Source organism: Heteronotia binoei, chromosome 17, assembly GCF_032191835.1.
Source record: "Heteronotia binoei isolate CCM8104 ecotype False Entrance Well chromosome 17, APGP_CSIRO_Hbin_v1, whole genome shotgun sequence".
Classification (NCBI taxonomy): Eukaryota; Metazoa; Chordata; class Lepidosauria; order Squamata; family Gekkonidae; genus Heteronotia; species Heteronotia binoei.
In genome coordinates, this window is record NC_083239.1 from 16,630,072 (window position 1) to 16,650,262 (window position 20,191).

General features: G+C 46.1%; 1 protein-coding gene across 2 annotated transcripts in view; it reads left to right on the plus strand.

Annotated features, from left to right (window-relative positions):
• Positions 1-20,191, plus strand: part of CSMD2 (CUB and Sushi multiple domains 2) — an 831,733-nt gene that overhangs the window by 303,053 nt on the left and 508,489 nt on the right. For both annotated transcript variants that reach the window (XM_060257873.1, XM_060257874.1), the window contains exon 5: positions 10,218-10,425. In XM_060257873.1, the coding sequence (XP_060113856.1) occupies positions 10,218-10,425 (208 nt within the window). The remainder of the gene's footprint in view (positions 1-10,217; positions 10,426-20,191) is intronic.

Here is a 20,191-nt window from a genome sequence, read left to right on the forward strand (position 1 = left end):
AGAGATGGGGGAGGAGTGAGGGCTTTTAATGAGCAAACAGTAACGAGACTGCTGCTCCTTACTTCCCACGGACTTTTTGACTGTGTTACATTTGGTCTCTGACTGTTGGAGATTTTAGCCTTGAGATTTATACCTCAGTAGAAGGAAAGCCTTTACTGAAAAAAGTTGAACTATGGGCTAGGCTTTTCTTTTCTTTTCTGTTTAAGAATCTCAGTACCCTGTGTCTGGCTCTGCAGCTTTTAGAGTTTTTTTCTCTCTCCTTCTGAGCCTAGGTCTGAATCCCGCTTCTTCATTATGGGCATCAGCAAAAGAACTTGTGACCTAGATGACTCTTTCTCTCAGCCAGCACGTAAACAAACTAAAATTAATGATTTCTATGCTTCAAGTCTACTCCCACCAACCTGTGATATTCCAACTTCCAACCGCTTTACACCCCTCATAAATCTCGAGGAAGATACCAACTCCACTGATGAGAGGGAAGATAAATCTTTCCTGCTGCAAACAGTTGACAAAGACTTTGAACTTGCTACATATACAGCTAATTGCTAAAACTGTTGAATCTATTTTTGAGAGACTTAGACAAACTGAAAATAAAATTGACCACTTGTCTCAGAAATTCTTGCTAAATACTAAAGTTAAAACAAACCCTGGGAAATAATAATAATAATAATAATAATAATAATAATAATAATAATAATAATAATAATAATAATAATAATAATAATAATAATTTTTATTCCTACCCCGCCCTCCCCGCTGAGGCAAACTCAGGGAGGCTTACAGGACGTGGCAAAAGCCATATTAAAACAATAAAACGTTATACAGTTCAATACAGTTAACAATTAAATATTTAAATAATCAAAAAACAGTCTGAAAATATAATCTAATAAATTAGCAAGTGAAGAGGTGAAGAGCCCGAAGAAGAACTTGGTACAGCAGCAGTGTGAGGAGGGAGCCCAATTAAAATTAAAGCTGCAACCTTCCAAAGTGCATTTAACTGTCTGCCCTTACAAAGGACAGAAGTTCTTATGGAACTCACTTCGATGGGCTACTTATCATCTAAAAGCCCTTCTAAGTGGATAATTACCATCAATTGACTTAATTATGGTGTTGCCTCTTAACAGCCCAAATCAGACTCAAAGAATCTTGCTCACTTTCAGCAGTTCCAGGATCCTCAGTCTGCTGCAGTCCCAGAAAGACTTCCTTCACACCAAGGGGATTTTTCCAGCTAGGGTCTTTGTCAATTCTCTTATAAACCCCCTGCTACCCCACTGGCAAAAAGAGGGCTCTGACAGAGGACATCAATTTCAAGGCAGGAATGATGAAAGCTGGAGACCAGAGTGACTTGGCTCAGGGTCCTGATTCACCTTTCTACCTGAACCCAGCTTCAGAGCATCTCCTTCTTGAGAACTCCATAGAACAGGATCTAATTAACTCTTTCAGAGCCCTCCCATCTATGAAACAACTTGCAATCACAATTAAACTCAAAGTGTTGAGGAACAAACTTTTGAAAACAAAAAGTGATCACACGCAACAAGTATCTAAGCCGCTCATGGTGCCCAACACTCTTGAGAATGGTTCAGCTTTATCAGTCCCTCTAACTTCGGCGGGGGAGGGCAGGATATAAGAATAAATTTATTATTACCATTATTAACTCCTCTCATTTCTATGGAGGTAGACCAAAGGAAAACAGGAGTAAACCACCCACCCTCCCAACAAGTGAATCATGAAGAGAAGACTGATTTAATTTCCACCAAGGAAGGTAAATTGGATCTCAATGAGAACCTAGAGTCATCAACACAAGCTGAAGTTCATACATCTCCAGTAATGGCTGAGAACTCCCTTCTGAGCAGCAATAGTGAGATTGTGTGGCCCAATACAAGTCAACTAATTAAAAACATCTCGAGCGGCTTGGGTAATGGATCTGTGTTTCATGATACCAATGGCACCCTTGAACAACTAACTAGAGAAGACTGACTCACCACCCCTTTCATACTCTCGCCATCCAAACCCTTCACAATTCTGGATATTAAGATCGTCTCCTGGAATGTGGCTGGCAGAATAAACCAATGATGCTGAGTTTATAAGATACCTTACGGGGTTTGATGTTATACTACTACAAGAAACCTGGTCACCAGATCCAACTAGAAGGGTACAAGTACTATTCCCTCCCAGCCTTCAAGAGTAATACAAGGGGTAGTTTTCAAGCAGGATTGTCTATACTTGTCTCCTCACATTTTGCCTTGGAACACATCACTCTACAGGCAAACAACTCTATGGTGCAGGTCGTCAAGCTTCTCCTCAAAAAATTCTCCTTAATTATTGTGAATTTATATGTACCACCCTCTCTAGATAAGCTAACTCTTTTGCAATATTGGGAACACTTGGCCACACTCATGGAGGAATTAGAGAGGAAATTTCCAACCATATAAATAATTCTAGTGGGCGACTTTAATGCTAGGGTAGGAAAGGACTGTAGCATATTTTTTAAAGCTCTTGATTTTAACCAAGACGACACCTTTCCACCCATTTTCTCCTATCCAAGATACTTCAAGGATCGCCTTCAAAATTCAGCAGGCATCTATCTTGCCAAATTCTGTATGCAATACAACAGAATTTGGTTAAATGGTTTGATTGGCTACCCAAATTCAGGAAAATTCACTTTTGTCTCCCCAAGGGGCTGTAGAGTAAATGATTACATTTTAATCTCTCCTTTATTGAAACCTTATGTCAAAGATTTCACATTGGGGAATTTTATTATTAGTGACCATTTTCCCCTCATTTTGACTCTTCAAATTGGTCCACACATTTATCCCTCCTGTCCTTGCAACCTTACAAGACTGACTTATTGCCCAGAATTCCATGGAACGATTGCACAGTTTGGAAAACCCAACAGCTTTTCAGATCTGGTCCCGCTGTAGAATACAGATCCTCTTTAATATGTGCATTTGACCCTAATGTATCTGTATCAACTTACAATTCTTTAACATCTTATATCTCTGAATCACTGCGTGTCAGTTCAGGGTGCCCAAGCAGAGGTGCAACTATTCTAGTAAACTCTACACACCGATGGTTTGACAGAGAATGTAAAGAAACAAACTCTACTGTGTAAAGTTTACAACCAATACTGCAATTCAAAGGCCCTGACCTTGCCATCACAATACTTTGAGCTTAAGACTCAGTTGTAGCACCTTATCACAAAAAATATGCACAATTATATTAAAACTCAATGGGAAGAGCTATACCATGCTGCTGCCTTAAAAAATTCTAAGAAGTTTTGGGCCATAGTCTCGGGTGCATTCCAGGCTGATGACCCATCTATGGCTGCCATTTCCTCTTATGTTTGGTTTCAGCACTTCCCAGTTATGTTCCATCAAGATCTAACTTGTGCTGAACCATCTGATTTTCCTCTAGCCGATTTACCTGACTGGCCTCCTGTCCCTCCAGAGGAAACAAAAGAATTAATTACACAACTGAAATTAGGAAAGGCTCCTGGGTTGGATGCCATTTCCTCCAAAATCTTTAAATTAGACCCAGACTGGTGGGCTTCTCCCCTTGCATCTCTGTTTACAATTGTAGATCAAACTGGCATAATTCCCTTGGCATGATTGAATGCAATACAAAAACGCTATACAAAAAAGGTGATCACAGTGACCTTACCAATAACAGGCCGATTAGCCTACTCTCCATCATTGGCAAGCTTTAATCCAAACATTTATTAGTCAAGCTCAATCTCTGGATGTTGCAGGAAAAAATTCTTGGCCCTGAACAGCTGCGCTTCTGCAAAGATAAGACCACTTTAGACCACTTCATTACCCTATCCCATCTAGTCAACAAGTACACTGTGCAAAATAACCAGAAATTATTTGTTGCTTTTTTAGATTTAAAAGGCGCATTTGATTCAGTTGACAGGGACCTCCTCTGGATTAAGCTAGATAAACTAAACATGGATAAAAGACTCCTTATACTTATTAAGAGATTACACACTTCTACCACCTGCCAGATTAAATGCTCATTAGCAGGCAACCTAACATCAAAGATTGCTGCCAATAAGGGTGTCAAACAGGGTTGCATTTTGACTCCCTTTTTATTCAATCTCTTTCTTAATGACCTGGCTATTCAGCTGTCTGGTCCTGACTGCCAGTTGAAAACTCGGTGCATTACATGTTACTTTATGCTGACGATACGGTGCTGTTGTCCTGCTCTAGAGTGGGCTTAAGACATCTGTTGTCCTGTTATGTTCTGTATTTTACTAGTAATAAGCTCCAGCTCAATTATGAGAAGTCCAAAATCTTTTCTCAAAAAAGTGGAGACTTTACAAATGGGTTACTGATGGCAAAGAGATAGAGCAAGTCAAGTATTTTAAATAGTTAGGTGTTTATTTTCAATATAATGTGACTTGGTCTACTCATCGCAAGTATGCAGTGAAGATAGCTAACATCAGTGCATCTGCCATAGCTCGTTTTTTTTATGGCAGAGGTAACCAATTTGTGCCAGCTGCCATAAAAATATTCAAAGCCAAAGTGATTTCACAACTTCTGTATGGCATCCCAATCTGGATTGGATTTTATGAATGTGCTATCGAACATGTCCCATCCAAATTCTTGCGTAAAATTCTGGGCATGCCAAAATGTGTCCCATATGCAGTTATCTGCTTAGAAATTGGCATGTCTTTAATGGTTACTAGTGCATGGCTCATGACCTTCAAATTCTGGCTACACTTGCACTACAACTCTGAACCGGGGAGCTATATCTCTCAAGTGCTCTCTGAATTTAATTTGTCAAATTAGTCAGCACATATTGGGAGAAAAATAAAAGCAATGGGTTTATCCCTAGAACTATTGCCCATGCTGTCCTTTACCACCACAGTCCAAAAAATTAAAAACAGGTTGCTAGATATTGAGTGCCAAGACTTATACAGTCTGGTTAAGAAAATTTGTTCCCCACTGAGTTTTGAGATCTCTCTTAGTACTGGAAAAATGGCGTCATATCTATCCATCTTGCAGGTGCCATAGCAGCGTAGAGCTTTTCCCCTTGCCAGATGCAACGCCATGCCCTCTGCCATTCTTTATGGCAGATTTAACAAGACAGCCTACTCAGTCAGATACTGTCTCTGTAAGCAAAAATGTGTGGTATCAGTTACTCATATTCTTCTTTATTGTAATTTGTATACAGATCTTCATCACAAGTATTTACATCCTCTTTTAGTTAGCATGGTTGATTGTTCTGATGCACTTAAGGTCTATAAACTTTTGAATGATACTTCATCTAGTGTCACTGAGAAAGTGACTAAGTTTCTTTATTTTGTTTTAAAGGCACGCCAGAGGATCTCATAGAAATAGTTTATGCTTTTCCTGATGTATATGTATGCAGTCGTTCCATTTTACCTTTTTTTTCAACCAATTTGCTCTGATATATATATCTATATATTTTTATACCAATAAAGGCTGACTTGACTACTTGCTCCCACATTTTGCAGAGGCTTCTACGAGCTTACAGAGAATCTTATACAGTTTACATGCTGACGCTCACAATCACTTTATTCCAATATGCTTGTAGTTGTTTCTAGATAGAAATGACTACAGGCATATTGGATGAAAGTGATTGTGAACGTCAACATGTAAACTGCATGGGGGAAAGGCAATTGGATGAAAGTGATTGTGAGCATCAGCATGTAAACTGCATGGGAAAAAGGCAGGCCAAGTTGCTGCAGTGTGGCAGCTTGTGTGAAATTGGATAGAAGCGTCAGGGGAAAAAGAGCTCTGATGTTGGAAAAGACTAGTGGGTGGTGGTTGTAACTGTCCAATTTCCAGAGGTTCTCTCCACTAAGGAAGCTGTTAAGTGCAAACTTATTTGTAATTATTTATTTAATTATAGAAATAATGTACATTTATCTGCCTGTTTTCTCTCTGAATCAATCCTCCGTCAATTCTATTGATTATAAAACTTCTTTATGGTAGTACAAGCTATTGAAGTCTTCCTTCAGGATTCCTGTGTTTTGAAAGCATTTTGGAACCTCATAACTATATTTTGTATTTCCTGTGCAGTCTGCAGGGGGAGGGAAGTCACCATGGTATAGCTTGTTCTTGTCAGATCTTGGAAGATAATCAGGGTCGTTACTTAGAAAGGAAACCTCTAGGGAAGACTTGATAGAGCAGAGATTCCCAAACTTATTTGGCCTAACGCCCCCTTTTCAGAAAAACAATTAGCATCCCCCTGGAAATCTACCTTCAGGCAGTGGACTAAAAGATGCAATGACATATTAGCACACAGGGTAAACAAAGATGTTGTAAAGAAGACACTTTAAAGCTTGAAATCCAAAATTATTTTATAAAATCAACCATAGTAACATTTGCATACACAGAGAATTTTTGAAATTTCTTTATAATTATTATCCCACCCTCCCTGCAAGTGGACTCAGGGCAGGTAACAGCAATTGAAATATAGTATACAATGCATCACTTCCATCATAGAGAGCAATGCAGCAAAACCAATGAAGATAAAATATGCATGTAGCAGTAAACAGGAAAACAACAGGCAGTCTGAGTTTAATTCGCCAGTTAGTTCTGGCTTGCAAAATGTTGTGGTCAGTTAAGTCCTACTTCTCAGTCTTGCTCATCCACTTCTCTTTCAAATAGATTCAGTTCCAACAAACTGGCAGCCCTGCAGTCTCCAACTTGAAAATTTATACACACAGGGAATTAAGATAACAAACGATAATATTAAAATAAAAATAGGGTATAATGGAGAATTGATCCATGGGCAGCTGGGGCTCTGAGAGGGCTGTTTTTTGAGGTGGAGGCACGAAATGTTCAGCATAGCATCCAGTGCCACTACTCAAAACACCAGGTTTCAAAACAGTCGGACCAGGGGGTCCATTTCAATGAGGCCCCAAAGAAGGAGCCCCTATCCTTCATTGTTTCAAATGGAAGGAAGGCATTTAAACAATGTTCAGTCACTTTAAATGTGACTTCTTTCAGAGTTCAATTGTGCTTGTTACAACCTTGCTCCTGGCTCCACCCTAAGTCTCCCAGCTCTAGCCCCAAAATCTCCAGATATTTCTTGAATCAGACTTGGGAACCCTACCCCCCACATGAATAGTTGGGGGAAAGCCACCTTTGCATTTTTTTTTTAATTTTGAAATCATTACTTACCATCAGCAGTGCAGAGATTAGAGTAGTATTTGATGCAGCAGCTGTTTATATCTGTTTATCTCAGTCAACTCCGTGGGAAGTAAGGTCAGAGAATGGGAAACATGAAGTAATGAATGAAGCAGGCAGCTAGCAGTGGGCTTCAGGCTTCAGGCGATTCAGAAAACACTTAACTGCTTCCGGAATGACATGAAAGAATAAGGAAGTTTCTTTGAAGAGACTTTACTACTATGGAGATAGAGAGGCTTCCTTGATGTAATGCCAGTTGGTCATTGCTTAGTTTTTTAATCACTGTGTCGTAGCTACAGGATTGGGTTGGGAGGGCAGACTAGACTGCCATAATGCCACATTCACAAGTCGCAGAAGCCTCCTGTCAAGAAATTGAGTGTTTCATCAACCATGTGTTTGTCTACATCATTACCTGGAAAATACCCAAGTTCTAAGTGTTTGTGTGCATTGCTATCAGCTTAAGTAAGTCAAGAGACCATGTTTTTAATGGCAAACACTTCTAAAATAGTAAACACCTGTGAACTGTCAATTCCAACTGACGGGCCATCTAGTTTGACAGGTATTTGACAGGAGAAGATCTAGATGGGCCCAGCTAAATTAGTTGTTTTGTATAATGATTGGTTGCACAATTCTAGCACTTTGCCAGTCAGGGATATAAGTGGATTAGTAAAATATCCAAACTCAAGAAGAGGAGCAGAAGATCAATGCTGGCGATAGGGGTTCCGCCGCCCTAGGCATGCCCCCCATGCGCTCCTAATAGGGGGATATTCTTCACACACCGGCGATGGCATCATCGCACCAGTCAGCAGGCAAGCCAAGAGCCCCGGGCGGTGCACACAAGTGCTGCCCCACTGCCACTTTTCTTCACAGGGCAAACGTCTGTGCTTGTCAGAGACTTCAAAAGAAGCCTCCGAAGAGTTTTACTGCTGCCTGCTGCTTTCGGGTTGAAAGCAACTGGGCGGGCAGCACCTTCCCATTGCACTCATCAGCTCTGACTAGTGCAATGGGAAGGTGCTGCCACCCAGCCACTTTCAACCTGAAAGCAGCAGAGAGCAGTAAAATGGGGTTCTCTTTGGAGGCAACATTTGCCCTGCAAAGAAAGCAGTGGTGCTGTAGCACTGCCCAGGGCTCTCAGCTTGCCTGCTGGCTGGCAAGTTCGTGCAGCATGGGAAGAGGGAGTAAAGGGGTACCCTAGGCGGTTGCCTACGCTGCCTACTCCCATGTGCTGCCCCTGCAGAAGACACTCTTGTGTCTGGGGCATTGCAGTTGGGGCATTGCAGTTGGCTAAAATCAACAGAAGCAACCACTTGGTAACCAGAGGACTGTAAGAAGTTTGGTGCTCTGCAGAAAACCTTGTGAGGAGAAAGCTGCAGGTTGGAACTCTTCAGAAAAGCTTGTTCAATTGCCTCAGTGCTTCCACTGTCCTGACTTGAACTGTATTGCTGAGAGAGAAACTGCAAGCAACCTTGAGAAGCTGCTAGCTGTAGCAAGTATTGGCTAGGATAGCTAATAAGGTTTTTTGTTTATGTGTTCCTTGTTTGTCTGTACACCTCTATTTTTTATTCAGTCTTGTAAATAAACTGTATCCTTATATTTTAAGTGGAAGGAGTTCTGGTCCTCATTCTTAGTCTAATTGGGTGAATTTGCACTAAGTAGCTGACAAAAAGGAACCCTCTATTTTTTAGTTAATGGGATTTTTTTTCTAAATTAGAAATTCTGGATACCTCCCAGAAATGTGATGCTTTGACACCTCCTGCCCTCTTCTCTTCTCTTCTCTTCTCTTCTCTTCTCTTCTCTTCTCTTCTCTTCTCTTCTCTTCTCTTCTCTTCTCTTCTCTTCTCTTCTCTTCTCTTCTCTTCTCTTCTCTTCTCTTCTCTTCTCTTCTCTTCTCTTCTCTTCTCTTCTCCTCTCCTCTCCTCTCCTCTCCTCTCCTCTCCTCTCCTCTCCTCTCCTCTCCTCTCCTCTTCTTCTTCCTTTATGCTTCCACCGCCCCCCCCCAATTGCACCCAAGTCTACTATCACCCCCCTGGATTGTTCCAGCACCCCCCAGGGGGCAGTATCGCCCACTTTGGGAAACACCGTGATAGAGGAAGGCACTGGCAAACCATCTCTGCCTCTTACTTGCATTGAAGGCCCCTTCCTAGAGATTTCAGGGGGTCAACATAAGTTGGTACTTTACACACACACAATCTGCATGAGATGGATTGGTTCAATAAAGAAAACTAAGGCCTTTCGTTTACAAGATATGAGAAAGTCTGTTAATGATATTTTGGAGGTCATTAATTCAGAAATGACACACAGTCTGCTGCCAAGCAATTTGGGAAATAAATATGAAGTAATTCACCATATTATTTTTTTTTTTAAATGTGTGTGTCTCGTTATCCTTACCATCGTCAGGGCTTGAGCTGGCAACAGCTCTTCAGTCCAGATTTTGAGTGACCTCATGTCATAGTTTGTTCTGACCCAGGGCTTTTTTTGAGCAGGAACACAGTTCTGGCTGCTTGGCATCAGAGGGTGTGGCCTGTATGCAAATAAGTTCTTGCTGGGGGTTTTCTAATAAACACCCCGTGTGAAACAATGGTGACATCAAGGGGTGTGGCCTAATGTGCAAATGAGTTCCTATTGGGCTTTTTCTCAGGGCTTTTTGTGTAGCAGGAACTCCTTTGCATATTAAATCACACACCCCTGATATAGCCAATCCTCTTGGAGTTTACAGTAGGCCCTGTACTAAGAGCCCTGTAAGCTCTTGGAGGATTGGCTACATCAGGGGTGTGTGGCCGAATATGCAAAGGCATTTTTGCTACAAAAAAAGCCCTACTTTTTCTACAAAAAAAAAAAAGCCCTGTTCTGACCTATTTCTGTCCACAGCAACTAGGAAGATAACAGCAAGGGAGCATCTTAGTGACACTTGGCCAGGACTGGTCAGGTGATAATTCCTGACTCCTTTATAAAGCTTCCCAGTTGGGATGTCTTACACTAGCCTGTAGAACAAGGGGACAAAACATTTGTGCTTTGTAGCAAAACACACCTAGCTTACCTTTGTGTTTGCCTTTTCAGCTGATGATGCATGTGGTGGGACCCTTCGGGGGCAGAGTGGAATTATTTCAACTCCCCATTACCCTTCGGAGTATAACAACAATGCCGATTGCACATGGACCATTCTAGCGGAGCCCGGAGACACCATCGCATTGGTGTTTATGGATTTTCAACTGGAAGATGGATACGATTTTTTAGAAGTTACAGGAACGGAGGGGTCATCGCTATGGTAAGACAGCTGTTATGCTTCATTATATAATTATAGGTTAACTCAGGGCTTGGCAAATCCCAGGTGCCAGGTTGCCATGGCACCTAGAAATTTTATTGTGGTACTCAGTGCTTATATGTGCATGAAGTTTTTATGGTTTGATTATATATTCACTTCATACCACCCAGTGGCAGTAGATGGATTTATTTCTTAACTATTTGCTATCTGTCCTGTCCAATATTCAGTAAAATGGAGTTTTGTAAAGTCATGGTGAAATTATAAGAAACTGGAGACATGTTCATTTAGGATTAGAGGCTGGGCTTTTGTTTTGTTGGCAGTCAAGGCTACCCCCATATTTATTCAGATACAACACTTTTCTCATGGCTTAAATAAAATAACAAGAATCTGTGAAGAGCTTTAGATAAGGTTCTTTGGTAGCAGTAATTAGAAAATGTGGTTGTTAAAATACCAGACTCTCCTACATTTTTGGGCTGCGCCTGCAGTCAAAGAAAATTTGTCGGTATCTAGGTTAGCTATCTGTATGTCCTTAAGCCTGCAAAATATGTGTGTGAAGCTATATCTGACTGAAAGTAGGACTGAAACACAATAGTACAAAACAAAGAAGTGGTGAAACTTCATGATCTCTCTATGTATGCCAAATGGGGATCATTGGCAGAGAAATGCAGGAGTAACTGCCTTGTTTAGCATAGCAGTCAGCAATCATTCACTGCCCTCCTTGGAACAATCCCTCTTGGATAGGGTAGGAAATAAAAAATCTTAAACAGACATGCTGAGACACACACATAATGTCCAGGTGAACTTAACCATGCTTAGACTCTTTCAATTATGTATGAGATGAGCTCCTAAACTAGGGTTGCCAAGAAGTATCTTGGGACTCTGGGGGTGGAGCCAGGAGCAAGGGAGTGACAAGTGTGATTGAACTGTGAAGGGAGTTCTGGCAATCACAATTAAAGGGACCTCACAACTTTTAAATGTCTTCCTTCCATTGGTAATAATTGAGGATAGGGACACCTTCCTTTGGGGCTCAAGAACTGGACCTCCTGGTCCAATCTTTTTGAAACTTTGGAAGAGGGGTGTTGAGGTGAGGCAACAGATGCTATGCCCTCAAATGTCATGGGTGCTGGGGACTCTGCAGAAGGAGCGGAGCCTGCAGAGGAAACTGTGCCCCTGCCACCTGCACCAGCGCCCCTGCCTCCTGCTGGAGAAGATCCCAGCCCCCCTGCCTCACCCTCTCGGGTGGCTCGTGTGCGTGACCGCCTTCGTCAGGACCTCAGGGATCGGAGGAGAGCGGCACGCTCACAAGCAAGACGCTCCCTGAGCCCTGAGTTTTGAAAGGATTCTGGCCCTTCTAAGGGCAAGGATGCTTGAGTTGTAGCAGGATCCTGGCTGCCTCTCTGAGCCAGCAATTAGCCCAAATGGGCAACAGCCAGCAGAGGGCTATATAGCTGTGGGCTTTGGGAGGAGGCTTTGTGGAAGCAACTAGTCATCTACCTGATGTTCTAGCATCCACTCCGGCTTTGACTTTTGGACTCCCTGACTTCGGCTCTTGACTTCTGGACTCCCTGACTTCGGCTTCTGAACCTCTGACCTGTGTTACCTGGACGGTGATTCGGATTTGGCGCCTCGGACCCTCTTGCCTACCGGCTACAGACCTCGGCCTGCCCTTGGACTTTGCCTGACCCAGCCCCAGCCATGACAGATTGCTTCCACCACCACAAACACCCATTCCACAGGATGGATGCTGAAGCAAGTAGAACCACAGGACTACTGGCTGCGCTCCAAGCCCAGGTACAGCAGCTGACACAGGCAGTGGTGCACTTGCAGCAACAACCTGCGGCCAGTGCTCCAGCCAAGTGCCCAGTTCCCCCACCTGACAGATTTGGGGGTGCCGTGGAAGAATTTCCTGCTTTCCTAGCACAGTGTCGGCTGTACTTCGAACTGAGAGCACGAGACTTCCCCAATGACAAAACTAGGGTGTGTTTCATCATCAGCCTGTTAAAGGGGCAGGCGGCCAAATGGGCCACACCCTTGCTGCTTGCGTCCTCTCCCCTACTGACTGATTACCAGGGGTTTGAGGCCCACCTGTCTGCTGCCTTCTCAAACCCCGTCCAAGCAGCCACAGCCAACTGGAAGATCAGGGCGCTGAAACAAGGCAAATCCTCGGTGGCTCAGTATGCCACCGAATTCCAGCTCCTGGCCCAAGACTTGGCGTGGAATGAGGCTGCCCAGATAGACCAGTTTACCGAGGGGCTAGCAGAGGAACTCCTGGATGAACTGGCCAGGGTGGAGCTGCCACCCACGCTCCACCCAATGCCTCCGCATTGATGGCCGCCTGGAAAGTCGCCGCCCAGCCAAGACCAGAGGGCGCCAGCTCCCTGCGCCGTGCCACTTGGCTCCTCGCCCATCCCCAGCTAGTACCAGAGCCGAGGAGGAGCCTATGCAGCTTGGAGCTGCTCGACCCCACCTGACTCCAGAAGAAAAGGCCAGACGCCGCAAGAAGAATCTGTGCCTTTACTGCGGCACGGCAGGCCACTATGCCTCTGGCTGCCCTGCTAAGCGTCAGATACCCAGACCCTCGTTGCCACCGCCGCCAAAAGAGCAGCCCCAGGCGTAAGTGGGCCCTCCAGCCTGGGGCGACTAGCTGGGTCCTCCGAACCGCAGACTGATACCCCGGGCCCATTCCTGCTACCAGTCAAACTTCATCTGCCTGACGAACGCTGGCTGTTCGTGTATGCCATGCTGGACTCGGGAGCGGCCCACTGTTTTGTAGATGCCACCTTTGTAAAGCAGCACCAGATTCCAGTGCAGACAAAAGAGACTCCGACGCTGGTGGAGGCTATCGACGGGCGCCTCCTCCGTTCTGGGCCCGTCACCCAGGAGACCTGTCCCATCACCTTCCACGTTCAGCAGCACCAAGAACAGCTGCAGTTTAACGTCGCCCGCATGCCTCGCTTCCCGCTGATTCTGGGCCTTTCTTGGCTGAAGCTGCACAACCCCATCGTGGACTGGGCCCAGCAGGAACTACGTTTCCGGGACCCATGCCCCCATCTGACTCCTCCCACCACTCTAGCAGCCGGCATCCTGAGTGGTGGTCCTCAGTTCCCTCAGAAGTACGCAGATTTCGCCGATGTCTTCGAAAAGACAGGAGCGGATCAGCTTCCCCCTCACCGGCCCTATGACTGTGCCATTGACCTGGTACCTGGGGCACCACTCCCGGTGGGGCGTCTGTACCCGATGTCGGAGCCTGAGTTGGCAGCTCTGCGAGACTACCTGGACAAGAACCTGAAACGCGGATTTATCCGACCCTCAACTTCTCCCCTGTCTGCTCCAGTCCTCTTTGTAAAGAAGAAAAGTGGGGAGCGCCGGCTGTGCAATGACTACCGGGCCCTGAACAAGATCACCATCCGCGACCGGTACCCTCTACCACTGATCCCTGAACTCTTGGATCGCTTAAAGGGGGCCCAAATCTACACCAAGCTGGACCTCCGTGGAGCGTACAATTTGGTGCGCATAAGGCCCGGAGACGAGTGGAAGACCGCGTTTGGGACCCGATACGGGCAGTACGAGCATCTGGTGATGCCCTTCGGATCGACCAACGCCCCCGCTGTCTTCCAGAGGTTCATGAACGACATATTCCCGGACCTGCTCGACCGCTTCGCAATCATATATCTGGATGACATCCTGATTTACTCCCGCAATCCTGCCCAGCACGCCGATCACGTCCGCCAGGTCCTGCAGCGCCTACGAGCCCATGGCCTCTACGCCAAACTGGAGAAGTGCGACTTTGACCTGCGCTTCGTCGAGTTCCTTGGCCACATTGTGTCACCGCAGGGAATCCTCATGGACCCTAAAAAAGAGGAAGCGGTCCTGACCTGGCAGGCTCCTCAGAACCGCAAAGACCTGCAGCGGTTCCTTGGTTTTGCCAACTACTATCGGCAGTTCATCCCGGCCTATGCATCCCTGACAACACCCCTGACTCAACTACTCCGCCCCAAAGAACCCTTCCGCTGGTCCCCAGAGGTTGATAATGCCTTCTCCACCCTGAAGACCCGCTTTGCCACCGGGCCACTCCTGAGATATCCGGACCCCCAGCTTCCCTTTACAGTGGAAGCTGATGCCTCCAACGTGGCCCTGGGAGCAGTGCTGTCCCAGCGCGAGGAACCGTCCCAGCCACTCCAGCCCTGTGCCTATTACTCGCGCCAGCTCACTGCTGCAGAGAGGAACTATACCATTTGGGAGAGGGAGTTGCTCGCGATCAAGGTGGCTTTTGAGGTTTAGAGGCATTACCTCAAAGGGGCTCGCCACCCTGTTCAGGTGCTCACCGACCACCGGAACTTGGAGCACCTCCAGACCATCCGCCGTCTCAACCAGCGCCAGATCCGGTGGTCCCTATTCTTCTCCCGCTTCGACTTCCGGGTCTCCTACATCCCCCATACCCAGAACCGGAAAGCAGACGCGCGCTCCCGGAAACCGGAATACGCCCCTGCTACAACTGAGACCGCGCCCGCTGCTCCCATCCTGCCGCCCTCAATGTTTGCTGCCACCTCCACTTCACCAGCACTCGTGGAGGACATTCGTGCTAGCCAGGCCAACGATCCCTGGGTCCAGCAACACCTCCAGGCACTCCAAGATGACTCCACAGGCGAGTTCACGACTCGAGGCAGCCTCTTGCTACACCGCGAACGCCTCTATGTGCCGCCCGGGCCCTTGCGGGCAGAAGTGCTACGCCTGACCCACGACTCGTTACCCGCCGGGCACTTTTACAGCATAAGACCACCCACTTGCTGACACGGAAATTCTGGTGGCCACGAGTTCGCTCCGATGTTGCCCGTTATGTCAGCTCCTGTGACATCTGTCGACGGGCCAAAGACATTCCAGCCAAACCCTCAGGGTGACCCCTTGCCCACACCCTCAGGACCCTGGGATACCATCTCGATGGACTTCATCACGGAACTTCCGCGATCCAAGGGTCAGACTTGCATCTTGGTGGTCGTCGACCTATTTACCAAGATGGCCCACTTCATTCCGTGCCCGAAACTTCCCACAGCTCAAGAGACAGCCCAGCTCTACCTGCAGCACATCTTTCGCCTGCACGGACTCCCAGCACACCTGATGTCAGACCGGGGCCCCCAGTTCTCCTCTCGGTTCTGGCAAGCCCTCCATTCCAGCCTGGGTACTCGAGTGCACCTGTCCTCAGCCTACCACCCACAGACAGATGGTCAGACAGAGCGCACCAATGCCACGCTAGAGCAATATCTCCGCTGTTACACCTGTTACCAGCAGGACGACTGGACCACTCTGTTGCCTCTAGTGGAGTTTGCATACAACAACGCGGTCCATTCATCCACCCAACTGACCCCATTTGCTGCAACCTACGGGTACCACCCTCGGTTCTTCCCGGCGATCCTGCCCCCACGAATGTCCCCGCCGTCGATGCCTACCTGCAAGAACTCTGCGCCAGCCAAGACTTGCTCCGAGAGCAGCTACAGCAGGCCAAGGAAGCCTATAAACTGGCTGCAGACCGGAAGAGGCAAAAAGGCCCCCCAATCCAGCCAGGGGATCAGGTGTGGCTCTCAACTCGCTACCTACGCCGGCCTGGTCGGTCTCACAAGCTGGATGCGCGGTTCATTGGACCCTACCCCATCGTGGAACAAATAAACCCCGTCGCCTTCAGGCTCCAGTTGCCACCCCACCTCCGTATTCACCCTGTGTTCCATCGCTCCCTCCTTGTTCCAGCTGCACCCCCTGACCCAGCTCGGCCTCCTTGCCCACCGCCGCCACCACCGGTGCTGGTGGATGACGAGGAAGAATATGAGGTGCGCCGGATCCTGGACTCCCGGTACCATCGTGGAGGCCTCCAGTACCTTGTGGACTGGGAGGGATACGGCCCCGAAGACTGGTCTTGGGAGCCTGTGGACAATCTTCATGCCCCGGACTTGGTGCAGCGGTTCCACAACGACCACCCCGACCTCCCAGGCCCCTCGACTGAGGGGGGCCCTGGGGGGGGGATAGTGTCATGGGTGCTGGGGACTCTGCAGAAGGAGCGGAGCCTGCAGAGGAAACTGTGCCCCTGCCACCTGCACCAGCGCCCCTGCCTCCTGCTGGAGAAGATCCCAGCCCCCCTGCCTCACCCTCTCGGGTGGCTCGTGTGCGTGACCGCCTTCGTCAGGACCTCAGGGATCGGAGGAGGGCGGCACGCTCACAAGCAAGACGCTCCCTGAGCCCTGAGTTTTGAAAGGATTCTGGCCCTTCTAAGGGCAAGGATGCTTGAGTTGTAGCAGGATCCTGGCTGCCTCTCTGAGCCAGCAATTAGCCCAAATGGGCAACAGCCAGCAGAGGGCTATATAGCTGTGGGCTTTGGGAGGAGGCTTTGTGGAAGCAACTAGTCATCTACCTGATGTTCTAGCATCCACTCCGGCTTTGACTTTGGCTTTGGCTTTTGGACTCCCTGACTTCGGCTCTTGACTTCTGGACTCCCTGACTTCGGCTTCTGAACCTCTGACCTGCGTTACCTGGACTGTGATTCAGATTTGGCGCCTCGGACCCTCTTGCCTACCGGCTACAGACCTCGGCCTGCCCTTGGACTTTGCCTGACCCAGCCCCAGCCGTGACATCAAACCCCAAATACCCGCACATTGATGCTCCATTATTCCCTATGGGGACCAGTCTCCATAGGGTATTATGGAGTATCCAGCAGACATCCCCCCCCCCACTCCCTTGCTTTCTGCTAACCCTGAAGCAGGGAGAGGATGTCCAAATCAGGGGCTCCCCTGCCCCCAACTGGGGATTGAGATGCCTACAGTATCACAGTTAAAGTCTGAAACCAAGCATAAACTGTGAAATAATTAACAAAAAAAACTCAGAACACAACTTGATAATCTAATTACAAAATTTTAAAGACAAAAACTTATAAACTAAATAACATTAGCTTGAAATATACAAGACAAGAAGTGAAATATCAAAAATTCAACCTAATTACAATAAAGTGACAATTAGCAATTCTGTCGAAATTACATTAATTTATTCAAGTTCTTTTAATAACGTCAATTTCAAGTTTCTTAAAAACTTACAACGATTCATCCGTTCCAATGGACTGAATTAAAGTGCTGGTGCTCCAGATATAATTCTACAGGAGAAGTTTCTGTGTTTTCAACATACTTTTTCAGTCATGCCAAACTTTATGGCTACTTTTCAAGAGTGAAGTTGAAGTGGGTAGGCAGCAAGCCTTTAACAGGAATACACCTTTTACTTAGGCTTCCCATCCCCCCCCCCCGCCCTGCCGGGGGACCCCTGAATTAGCAGCCTCATCCCCCGCTCTCCAAAAATGTGGTGGCGGGGGGGGTGGGGGTGGGGAAACGGCTTGGTGTCTCTTTCCCTGCCTGCCTTCCTCCCTTGCAGGCTTTAGGCTTTTCCCTTCCTCCGGGTCACAAAGACCCGCCCACCGCCGGCCTGCTATTCGTTCTAGTCTGGCCTCCCTTTGCAAGGTGCATGCTGGGACTCGTAGTTCTTGCATCCTCTCCGGCTGCCACAGGTGTTTCCTCGGGGAGTCTGGCCGGCGTTATTAAAAGGACTTGAATTAATTTATTCAAGTCCTTTTAATAACGTCAATTTCCAGCTTCTTAAAAACTCATGATGATTCATCCATTCCAACAGACTGAATCAAAGTGCTGGTGCTCCATATATAATTCCACAGGAAAAGTTTCTATGTTTTCAACATACTTTTTCAGTCATGCCAAATTTTATGGCTTCCAGTATTCATACAGGAACTTTTCAAGTGTGAAGGTGAAGTGGGTATGCAGCAAGCCTCTAACAGGAACGCGCCTTTTACTTCTGTTTCAGGGAAAACCATTCCTCAGAGAGGCATATCCCACTGTACTAAAACAGCACAGATCCAAATACATTCCATATCCATCACGAGCTGTTACTTTTTAAAAAACCAACTCAAACATTACTATACTCACTGTATCTTATCATTTATCACTTGCACACAGCACTCAGGCATGGAGAAAATCTCATCCGTGCTGCCATCACATGCTCTTCTATATTCTTGTCAATTATATATAGCTGTCCTATTTCTTAAAGTGACATCAAAACATTTACAAAAAGGAAATGTTAAAAATTTTAAAAATCCAGAATGCCTCTTCCTTTAATAAACTTCATATCAGTCTCAGTATGTTGTGCAGAGAGTTTATACACCCAAATAATGGCCAGAGGACTATTCTTAAATACTTCAGTTCATGTTCAACACGCCAAGTTGTGTACATAATCATGTGTGGATGTGAAAAAATCTACATTGGGAACACTATGAGACAGATAAGAGTACAGATTTTGGAACACCAATCTAGACTTCGCGTGAAAAATATAGAGGCTGCTCTCACAAACTACTTCATTTCTTCACAACATACTGAGACTGATATAAAGTTTTGTGTTCTTTATGTACATCAGGGACACCATCAGAGCCAAAGTGAGATTCAGAAAATTTTATTAAGGGAAGAGGCATTCTGGATTTTTAAAATGAAATCAATGGAGCCAGAAGGTTTGAATTCCGTTATGGATCTTTCTTGTTATTTATAACATGTGACTAATAGTAGTATGATATTTAGCTTTTCTTAAAAAGTGTAAGTTCTGTAAATTATGTATGAGGGTGTTTGTCTTCCTCTTTCTATTTCCTTTTTATAAATGTTTTGATGTCACTTTAAGAAATAGGACAGCTGTATGTAATAGACGAGAATATAGAGGATCATGTGATAGCGGCGCAGATGAGATTTTCTCCGTGCCTGAGTGCTGTGCGCAAGTGATAAATGATAGGACACAGTGAGTATAGTAATGTTTGAGTTAGTTTTAAAAAAAGTAACAACTCGTGATGGATATGTCATGTATTTGGATCTGTGCTGTTTTAGTACAGTGGGATATGCCTCTTTGAGGAAGGGTTTTCCCTGAAACAGAAGTAAAAGTAGGGTTGCCAAGTCCAATTCAAGAAATATCTGGGGACTTTGGGGGTGGAGCCAGGAGACATTGGGGCAGAGCCAGGAACAAGGGTGTGACAAGCATAATTGAACTCCAAGGGAGTTCTGGCCATCACATTTAAAGTGACAGCACACCTTTTTAAATGTCTTCCTTCCATAGGAAATAAGGAAGGATAGGAGCACCTTCTTTTGGGGCTCATAGAATTGGACCCCCTGGTTCAATCATTTTGAAACTTGGGGGGTACTTTGGGGAGAGGCACTAGATACTATACTGAAAATTTGGTGCATCTACCTCAAAAAACAGCTCCCCCAGAGTCCCCGAAACCTCCAGATTAATTTCCCATTATACCCTATGAGAATCGATCTCCACATAGGGAATAATGATGTGCTCAGCAGACGTTTCCCTTCCCCCCCCCCCATTTCTGGTGACTCTGAAGTGAAGGACTGGCCTCTTTACTCATGAGTTGCTGCCAACTTCAAATGGTCTTTTTTTTTTTTTAATATAAAAGCTTTATTGGTATAAAGTTCAAGGTACAAAGGTGGTTTCAAATGGTCTTCTGGGGGCGGGGCTTCCCCCTACTAGCCAGCTGACTGGTGGCGGGAAGGAGCCTGGTGAAGCAGAAGAATCCCTGCTGGGACCTAGAGATTGGCAAGCCTAGTCAAAACCGTTACCTTGCAGCAAAGTATAGGAATGTAGTTGGAATTAGATATGAAACCTGCATCTTCCCAAGGGTTTAGGATGGGCAACAGATTCTGCCCTCTCTCTGGAGACTAAAAGCCATTTCAGACTTCAAGAAAAC